The 10653-nt window shown below is 29.5% G+C and overlaps 1 protein-coding gene across 1 annotated transcript; it reads right to left on the bottom strand.

The window, feature by feature from the left end:
• Positions 1 to 214: 214 nt before the first annotated feature.
• FDH (formate dehydrogenase) lies at positions 215 to 4604 on the bottom strand. Its single transcript, XM_011005200.1, has 6 exons — positions 4354 to 4604; positions 2852 to 3023; positions 1618 to 2158; positions 882 to 1006; positions 630 to 742; positions 215 to 524 (listed from the first exon to the last, which is right to left on the bottom strand). Exons 1-6 carry the CDS (start codon positions 4450 to 4452, stop codon positions 411 to 413), a joined length of 1164 nt encoding a protein of 387 aa, XP_011003502.1. The 5' UTR covers positions 4453 to 4604; the 3' UTR covers positions 215 to 410.
• Positions 4605 to 10653: the final 6049 nt, after the last annotated feature.

The following is a 10653-nucleotide window of genomic DNA, read 5'->3' as shown; positions in this document are numbered from 1 at the left end:
AGAGATTTAAGAGTTGCATTCAGCAAATGAAGAAATTGAGTGAAGATATTTTAGGGATAAAAGGAGGGAGAGATTTAGATATATTTTTTATTGATAATTTTTTAATAATAAATAAATTAAAAAATAATTTTTCAGAAAATAAATTCTGAAAAACAATCATCGCCTAGGAATCCCAGAAAAACGAGCATGCAGTGGTTTTGAAGAAAAAAGGGAGGGAGTCAAACGAAGGCCCATCCACTAGCAACCAAAAAAGCTGAATTAAGATGGGTACACGCATGTTTATCACGAGGTGGTAGATGAGACCGTCACCACCATGAATTCTCTTATTACAACTCTCTTATTGATTTCTCAGGGAAAACTAGAGAACTCTCTAAAGATACATTCATTATTCATAGACCTTGTGCTCTGCATCACAGGTACTGACTGGCCAGTTTGCCCTCCTTCACAATGTAATTCTGTGGAGGAAACTCCTCTCCCTTGAAGTATCTGTCAAGCATGTCCTTAACTCCGGCGGCGTATCGCAACTGCGCATTTTCCATTGACGATTCGAGTTGCATTCAGCAAATGAAGAAATTGAGTGAAGATATTTTAGGGATAAAAGGAGGGAGAGATTTAGGAGCCAAAAGTACCTGTCCATCTATAGTGGTTCCAGAAATATGGGGGGTCATTGCATGGTTCGGCATGTAACGCCATGGATGGTCCTTGGGAGCTGGTTGTGGATTCCAAACATCTCCACTGTAACCTGAAAATCAGGTGTCGACGGAATTAGGAACACAGCAAATTGATAGTTCGTGTTATTTTAACTGAGGCCTTGGTATCCTCGTGGCTGCTCCAAGTTTCATATCTACCAGCTAGATAAATTTGGATGGTTGTTTTGTTACCTCCAATCTGTCCACTGGAGCAAGCATCAACAACTGCTTGAGTGTCCATGATTGCTCCTCGGGCATTGTTAACAATAAGAACTCCTTTCTTCATCTTTGCAATTCTTTCTTTGTCAAACATCCCTCTGAAACGAAAAGGGATTGATTTGAATAATATGAAAGAAGCAAGTTAAACAAAATTATATTGTTAGACGGCATATTTATCAACTACACACGCTGTTGCGAAGCTGTCATCCCAGAGCTGGTAGGTTCCAATACAATCAACATTCACTCAAATAAAGCTGTATGTTTCCTTTGGTTGCATTATCGAACTCAACTCGTATATATACTCGATTCAACAACACACAGGAAAAGTGCTTTCCACGCATCATATAAACATAGCAGGTTTGAGAAATCACAAACCCCTTGAATGGCTATGGAAAACTATACAGGAAAACTTCAATTGTTGATGCATCCTACAAACATGGGTACAATCGGATAGCATGCCTGCCAAACCATTGATGGCTTTTCCAGTATGGTCTTCCGCAGCCATTCAAGAGGTTAGAATCCAGTAAACAGAAGGCAATCAATCAGGAGCCAGTTTTGGTAGCAGAAATGAAATTAAGAATCCTTTATATTTATGCCTGCAAGTTGATCTTGCTGTTCTCTTAGGTCATTTTCAGAAGGGGGAAAGAAGAGGTTTTGAGGACGCAAAAGATCCAAAACTTCCATATTTAAATTTCATTGAAAATCATACCTTGTTTTCTCTGTAAGCGGCGTGTTGATGACAACTACGTCACATTTAGAAAGCAATGAATCAAGATCCTCCTCAAACTTTGCCCCCGTCTGTTTCTCCAATTCTGGATCCATCTTAAGTCTGTCATGATACAGTAGGTTGCAATTGAAAGGCTTCAACCTCTGGAGTAAAAGCTTTCCAATGCGTCCAGCACCAACAGTTCCCACTGTCTTTCCTTCAAGATCATAAGCTCTGTAGGCGATAGCTGCCACATTCCACTCCCCATTGATCACTTGATGATATCCAGGTAAGAAATTTCGGACAAGAATAAGGATTCTCATGAGCTCATCTTCTGCAACCGAGACGACATTGCTTCCTGTGACCTCTGCAACAGTTAACCCAGCAGCAGCTGCTGCCTTCAAATCTATATGATCAGAGCCTATTCCAGCAGTGAGAAGCAGTTGCAGATTTTTTGCCCTCTTGATCCTTTCTGCCGTTACATAGGCGGGGTGGAAAGGGGTAGTAATGAGCACATGGAGATCAGGAATATGCTTTTCAAGTTCTGTGACAGTTACACAGCAAGGAGAGAAAAAAATCAGCAAACTGGCCATACTGATATTCTTGGTAATAGAAGGCACACATTCTCTAACAATAGTGTTTGTAAAAACAAACTATTTTAACAAGAAAAAAATTTGAGATTTACAAAGCATCGCAGCTATGGTAACAAGTACAGTTAATAAAAAGCATATATTCCAATCAACATTACCAATAAATCACAGCAGGGTGGACAAAAGACAGAGACATGCACCACTAAATATAAAAACACAGTAAACAAGCAATTAAAGTTGTAATTAAAGCAACTCGACAGTGATTTTCATATATCCCAAAAGAGCACACTTTATATCTTGCTCTGCCATTGGTGATCACATGTTATCTTCTTTTGTTTGGTTCAGTCATAAGCTATCTTGACATCTGTTAATGCCATCACTACGGCTAGGCTATAATATTTAACCTAATTAGTTGAGAATCAGGGAACCATTGGATTGATGACTCCGCCTTCCACCAGCCAAATGCTTACTCTCATTGAAAAGAGGGAAGCGCTTAACACCCTAGATATTCAAGAATGAAGCTTGAACCAAGAAACTAGATGCTTAACAACACCAGCTTTGAAAGCTTACTTCGGTTTATGTTATGTCAGACACGTAAAATGGGCGCACACAACGAAATAGTGTGCAAAACACACACACACACTCACCAGAATCCAGTCCTTCTTTGTCATCAGTGACAATGTACTGGTGGCCTTGTGATTCCAGCCAGTCACGAATGCCCAGAGCTCCTTCCAAGGAACCCACAAAATTAGGATTCAGTGAAGCATACTCATTTGCTTTGTAAAACACCCCAACAATTTTTTTGCTTTCTGCCGATGCCTGTGAACACATGAATGAAACGATGACTTGAATATAAGATACATGGCAAAGACAGAATGGTTTATTCCATTTTTTGTTTGTTTCAATGAAATTACACTGCAAGGAATATTTAATTAGTTTTGATAAGCTACAGGAACTAAGAATTTCACAAATTGATTTTAAGTTTATATTTGGCTTAAATTTAAATCAAAAGAGACATATTCTTCAACTTGTGAAAGCCATTTGTAATTAGAATCAAATATTCTTTACCCCCAAAAAAAAAAACATGTGATATAAAAGAGATGATATCATCCGATCTACAATCATGTTAACAAATTTCATGTGGACTAATGATTCATGACTTTTTTTCCCTTTTTACTTTTTCCCTTTTTCTTTTTGTTACGAAGGTGAGGTTCGAACACTTGAAATCTCTTGGAGAAGACACTAATATTGGTTGAGTTAAAGTTCGTTGGCTTCATGACTTATTGTTGACCTGATAATTAAGTAGTGTAAACTAATATCATTAGCAACTCAACAACTGGGACCAATTTTACAATAAACACATGTTGAACTTTGATCCATCCCTATAAGGAGGTTTAGGATCAATTTTAACCACCTCTTAGGCATTTTTACAATTAGCTGCCTAAGTTTCGAAAGAATTTCAAGGCGACTCAGTTAATTAATTGAGTTACATGGCATGGTAACGCGCCATGCTAAGAGGGGTTTAATTATAAGACTTACGGACTTGAAGACTGAATTGAAACATTTATGAAGTTCAGACACTAGAAACTAGCAAGCAGCAAATTGTAAAAAATAAGTTTAAAAGAAAATGATTCTATTTTTTCCATAATAAGTAAATATTTAACAGCAATACTGTTGATTTTTCCTTGAAAAAAAAACTGAATATAATTTAAGAAATCATAATTAACTCACATTATTTATTTTAATAATTTTTTTATTATATAGGGTCATATTCGTTCGGCATTAATAGAAAATTTACAAGACTAGGCTACGGTGACTAGGATGAGCATCAAAGACGAGCTGGGACAACGAATGAGAAAGAGTGTTAGGTCACGTGTCCTTGCTAACGAGTGGATAAGTGAGGCGCTCGTGTAACGTACAAAGAGGCCACAACTTTACTCTTGCGCGTTAGGTTGGAAGTCGCCCTCTACTTCACAGATGCATCGTAATAATTCAGTAGGAAAAAAAAAGGAAAATATTGATGATCATGATCAAATTTCCTCACAGATGATGGAAAAAGACTCGATCCGACTTGAGACCGTTGAATTGAAGTAAAATTTGTCAAGATTGTTTTAGAAAACAGATAAGGAAATAGAATTGAGTTGCTTACATGGAGAAGCCTAGTTGACGAGCCAGAATTCACGGATGATGATGGTGATGAAGACGAGAAAGCGCGAATTGCAGAGGTAGCAGCACGCTTCATGGCCATTGTTATTTTTGTGGTTATTTGAGCTGAAACCTTGAGAGGTGAGGTGAAGTGAAGTGAAGTAGGATGTGTGTTATATAGAGGGAGAGAGGTCAGGGATGGCGTCGGGAATGACGTGGCAAACTGTTTCTTCTTCTATGCGCAGAATGAGATAATTTCGACTGATTGTTTGATAATAATCCACTTTCAAAAATATTTAAAAATAATTTAAATTTTTATATATTTTTAAATTATTTTATTTTAATAAATTAATATTAAAAATAATTTTTTAAAAATAAAAAATATTATTTTAATATATTTTTTTAAAAAAATATTTTCAAAATCATCAATAACCAAACCCAAACCAGCTACTAAAACTCAATTCCAACACAGCTCCTTTAAATTTATGAATGACGTGGCAAACTTTTTCTTGTGTGGAGTTTTAAAATCGATCGATCTGTCTTGTCTTGGTTAATAAAACTCAATTCCAACACAACTCTTTGATTGGTTTATATTTATAATATATGGCTTTCCCTCGTCCCGCCAGTCTTCGCTGTAGATTTCATGTATTTTTGGACAAATTGCGTGGCAAACTTTCTCTTCTCTATTGAGCTGCAGTTGGAGGAGGTTGATTTTTAAGTTTTTTTTTTTGAAAACATATTAAAATATTTTTTATTATTTTTAATATTAATTTAAAAAAAACACGTGACCAAAAAAAAAAAACAACTCATTTCCGCTAGAGGAGGCTGCTTTTCCTTTAAAGAGTGTTTTCTTGAGCTGAGAGTTTTTGTTTTTTTATGATTTTTACATTTTCATTGTAAAAGCGAATTATTATTATGCTAAATCTTTTACTGTGACGAGTGTTGAATTTGTAATTTTTTTGGATTTAAAAAAAAATAGCATCATAGTAAATTTGATCATTTTTTGCTGTAGTATTGACAAATATATACTTTTTGGGTCTGTAAATTATTGTTTTATATATTTGATATTTCTATTATTTTAAATATGATCTATTTATCATTATTTTTTTGTAATATTGTTTTTTTTTTATTTTTTACACTTAGAATATTTATCACTCTACACTTAAATTATTTATACTATTTTTTTGTTCTTATCTCAATTATTTTGTAATTTGTTTTTAAATTTTTTTACACTTTTTTTAAAAAAATATTATAAAAAAATTAAGAAAATAATATTGCAATGTAGCGATTACAATATTATTTTATTTTTAAAATATTTTAAAAATTAACTTGAAATGTTACATATATAATCTTTATTATATTTTATTACATATAAATATCTATTTTTTTTTGTATTTATATTTTTTACTCGATGTTAAAAAACACGTAAATAATACTTAAATATTAATTCTTTTGTGTTATAAGACAAATTATTTAATATGTGGTTAGTCAAGTCAAATGATACATTAACACTTTTTTATTTTTACATTTATTAGCACAAAAAATTATTGATTTATTTAATTAAATATATACACAAGTCTTTTGATTTATAATTAGGATTTTTTGGTAAAAAATGCATTTAAAAAGCTTATATATTTATTTTTTATCAAAAAAGTTATCCAACTTGATGTCAAAAAATACAATAACAATATATACATATTAATTTTTTTGTATTAAAAAAAACTTATTCTACTTATAACGAGGTGAGTCTAATAGAAACATTAATTTTTATTTTTTTTGTTGACACAAAAGATTTTTTATTTATTTAATTGAATGTATGCATGCATGCATTTTTTATTTATAATTATAATTTTTTTAAAAATAATATTTAAAAGATTGTATTTATTTATATAAAAAAAAAGTATCGGACCCGCTTTGTCTCCCGGGTCAAATAACTTTTGTGTGTGTATGAAAATCGAATTTTAGCAAAGTACTGAAAATGCATACTAGACGGTCTAGCATTTTGAAAAAGAAAAGTCTAAGCTCGACTCAAATTGGCGTTTCTTTCTAATTTAGGAAATCAACTTCTTATTTATTTATTTATCTTGCTTTGAGGAGACATCAAAAAGCATCTTTCAACATAAGCCTCAATTTAGCCCCACCTTATATGTCCTTTCTCAACTTAATCCTAAACCTATAAAATTTAATAACTAGGTTCAATCAAGCTTTTTTTTATTAATACCCTTCAATTTCCTTGTCCAAATTTATTCAAATTGTTGTTGTTTTAGTGCATTTAGATTGAAAGTGTTAATATTAATTAATTTTCTTGTCAATAATTTTTCAAATAATAATCATTTTAGTATATGAAATATATGTATTAGACATAATAAACTATTGAAGGGAATTGACATGAGAACATGGTTGAAGAGGTAAGTATTTTTCAAAGTTGTAAATAAATTAGATTAGCGAGTAAAAATATATATAGTTTATCATATCGAGACTTGTTCAACATGAGAATATTTTTAAGGCAAGTCATGAGTTCATGTAAGTTTAAAAATATAACTTTAAAATACTAACATACATATTAAATATATATCCACACTTATAATTGGTATTAATTAGAAGTTCTAATATGCATGCTAATAATAAAAATATTTATCCTTAAATTAAGACAAAAGAGGATATTTATTGTTGGAGCATTTTAAAGTAATGAATTTTTTATTATTGTTATGATGAATCTGTTAAGGATTCCAACCGGTAATGTTTTGATATTTACTCATTGAAAGCTTAGCATACTGATACAATATTTAACGCAGTTTGGCAAATCATCTATATTCACTAGAAAGATTCATATTATTAGAGATAGAGAAAGAATATAATACAAATACATGGAAGAGGAGGATTATATTCACTCAAACTCAACTATCATTGCTGCATTTGTAGCCCTTCTCTTTTTCTCTCTTCTTCTCTTCTCTCTCTCTCCTCACATTCTTTCGTTATTCTCTCAAATAATATCTCTATTTATAAGCAATTCATGACAAACAAGAGTCCATAAATTATAATATTAACGGGGGACAAAAACCTTGAAACATGTCACAAATGGTAGCACTAAATAAGTTTTCACTAAGTGAAAGTGAGGTTGCCACAAAATGACAATTCCTAATAGAATCGTTTGTCTTTAAAACTTTATTATTCCTCACTTATACATATATAATGTTTGTCATATGCCTTTTAATATTTTAACAATACAATCTCGATTTAAATACACTTCCAAACAAAACTTTTAAATCAAAAATTATATAACTCAAATATCTTTTAATAACTTGAATCTAAACTCTAGATCTGGAAGGAAAATCAAAACATAAAAAAAATACAAAAATACAAAAATATGAGATGAGAAAGAGTGTATAAAAATGTACAAAATATTTTTTTAAGCTTTTCTTTCCCCCTCACTTTTTATAATTGAAAGCTAAAAAGTTAAAGAATTAATTTACACTATTCAACTTTTTAAAAAGTTAAAGAATTAAATATAAATATAGTGGCCATAAATCTAAATATATTTTTATATATATATAAAATGCTTCTAAAAAAACTGGTAGCATTCATGAGCTGGACTAAAGAAACAATAGGTTAGAATAAATAATTCTATTTCTCTTCTCTAAAAATTTTGGTGCTATTTAAACTTGATTTTAATTTTTTAATTGACCATTTTATAAATACTATGAAAATTTTATTTATTTACAATGTGGGATAGAGTTCTTTAGAGAGTTTTGGATTTCATCAAAATATCCCATCTAAGATTTATTTGATATTAATTTTTTATTTACTCATAATTTATTATTTACTCATAATTTATTTAAATTATTTTATTGTTCTATATTAAATTAATAAATTTTATAGGTTTATGATGTATTTAAAAATGAGAAAACAGGATTGAGACCAATCCAAGTTTTCCATAAAAATAAAAAAACAACTAACCAATTTCTTCACTGTCACTTACTAATTTTTTTTATTTTTTATTTAATTTGAACCCATAAAGCGCATCCTAACTTGATGGTAAGAGCCTCCACCAAGGGTGCCTGTTATTGAACCATCGTTTAATGAATTTTGAAATAAATATAAATGTGGCAACTTTTTATATTAATTTTTTGTTTTCGTACTGCGGTTTAATTATTTTGAGGAAAATATTTTTTTATTTTTTAAATTTAAATTATTTTTTTTTATATTTTTAAAATAAAAAATATTTTAAAAAATTCATCTATAAAAAATAATAGTTATAGCGGTCGATGTGTTCTCAGGTGTAAGAAAAGACGAGGTGAAAAAACTGGATTGGTTTTATATCTAGGATTTTTAATGACATTATGACCATGCTACTTTTCGGCAAAATTAAGTTCCATCCGATATTCATGTTTGCTTAATATATTCATAAAATATAGATATTTAAATAAAAATCAGTGATATTGGTTTTTTTATCATCAAAATTACATAAATAAGTATATAAATCTTGAAAATAAAAATTTATATCTACTTCATTACTCTGTAAACACATTTAGTAAGTGTTATTTAAAAGAAATATACAGTCCATTTATTTAAGAGATTACATTTGCGTTTTTAGCCAAACATAAATGTAACCTGTTTGTTTCTTTAAGTATGGAAGACCCGCGTGTACTTATACAAAGACACAAGTTGGTAGAAAATTGTTGAGTGCTACTTTCTGCAAACCTGCAGACAACATTCAATGGAGAGTTTCACTCTCCATTGTTTTCACTTAAGTAGACGGTGGAGAGTGAAATTCTCTACTGAACACCTATACAATGGAGTTACTTCACTGTTTATTAAATAATAATATATGATTTTAGTCTGATGAAATTCAGTTTAGAGTTAAATGTATTTAACTAGGTCTAACTCGATAAAAAAAAATTATTTTTTATTATAATTATATTTTATTGATAACATAGTATTTATAGAATTTAATTGCAAGTTCAATTTTATTCCAGATTATTTTTTACCTGATGTTGTTGTGTACTTAAAAAACCAAAAAAATTGTAGTCTTTATCGGATGTATTTTATACGTGATAGAATTATAAATAATTTAATTGAACAATAAAAAAATATTTATTATAAAGTATTATTTATTTCATGATATAATAGCAATAGTTAAATCTACAATACTTAAATTTAAAATCATTAATATATATATATATATATATATATATATATATATTTTATAACCTAAACTTGAAAAGCAATTTTTTAACCAAACATATAAATTAGTTTTTATTCAATCTCAAATTCAACTATATTTTTAACTAAATATATATAAATAGCAAATAAATTTCACTAAAAATATTTTTTATGAAATAATTTTTTTTAAATTACAATTATAAAAACTATCACAATATTAAACAAAGTGCTATTCAAAATGCTTATTACGTGTCTATGCTACTCCTCCAAGTGGATTGCAGTTGGCTCCCGATGGAGGAGGATGTATAATTTGGTCCTTTATATCCTAATATAGTTTTAATTTAGTTCTTGGAAAAGGTTAGATTCAAAGCTTATTGTATTCTTAAAATTTCAATCAATTTCTTAAACATTATCAAAACTGAAGTGCAATGAAAGAGTATGTTTTAGTCCCTTAATTATAATGAGAATTTCATCATTATAAACAATTTCTATTGTTTTACAACCTAAATACATATATTTACTTTATAGCATGAAATAATAGCTATGTTACTTTTTAACTTAAAAAAATCACTTATCACATTAAAAAGAAAAAATTATAAATAACCATCTAATAGGTGGTCTAGTAATAAAAAACTTTAGATTAAAAGGTTCATTTTTTTTATAGTCTTAGGTTTGAGTATTGTAAATATTAATATTAATGACTACTAGAGGTTTACCTAATTGTTAATTTTAGAACTCATAAGGATTGGTTAAAATATGCATAAACTGATGTGAACACCTCCACATAAATAAAAAAAATATAAATAAATAGATTTACAGATTTCTAGGGTACAAATGATTAGTACTTAAAAGTGCATTTTTATCAAGGTTTTATATCATCATTTTGATACCAGATCATGTATTTGATTTATTGACCCGACTTGACTATTGAGTTTGCTTGAGACTTTTTTTTGTTATATATATATATATATCCATCATATTGGTAGATGTCTATTCCTTTCATTTTAAATTCAGTCTAAATTATTTGAAATTGTTCAACCCAATTGACTTGATGATTTGTCTCAAGTTTTCTTCGAACACTGTTCAGTCATCAGATCATATATAGAACTATAGATCTTGGATTTCATATTAATTTATATGG

The sequence above is a fragment of the Populus euphratica genome, unplaced genomic scaffold, assembly GCF_000495115.2.
Source record: "Populus euphratica unplaced genomic scaffold, PopEup_1.0 scaffold244.1, whole genome shotgun sequence".
Taxonomy (NCBI): Eukaryota; Viridiplantae; Streptophyta; class Magnoliopsida; order Malpighiales; family Salicaceae; genus Populus; species Populus euphratica.
The sequence above is the reverse complement of the archived record's forward strand: the minus strand, read 5'-3'. Positions and strand labels throughout refer to the sequence as shown.

Bases quoted from the DNA above. Each gene is read 5' to 3' on its own strand.
- FDH (XM_011005200.1), bottom strand. From the start codon at position 4,452: ATGGCCATGAAGCGTGCTGCTACCTCTGCAATTCGCGCTTTCTCGTCT. The intron at 2,159-2,851 runs GTGAGTGTGTGT...TAACTGTCACAG, and splicing joins CAAAGAAGGACTGGATTCTG to AACTTGAAAAGCATATTCCT. The intron at 743-881 runs GTAACAAAACAA...CCTGATTTTCAG, and splicing joins CTCCAGTGGACAGATTGGAG to GTTACAGTGGAGATGTTTGG.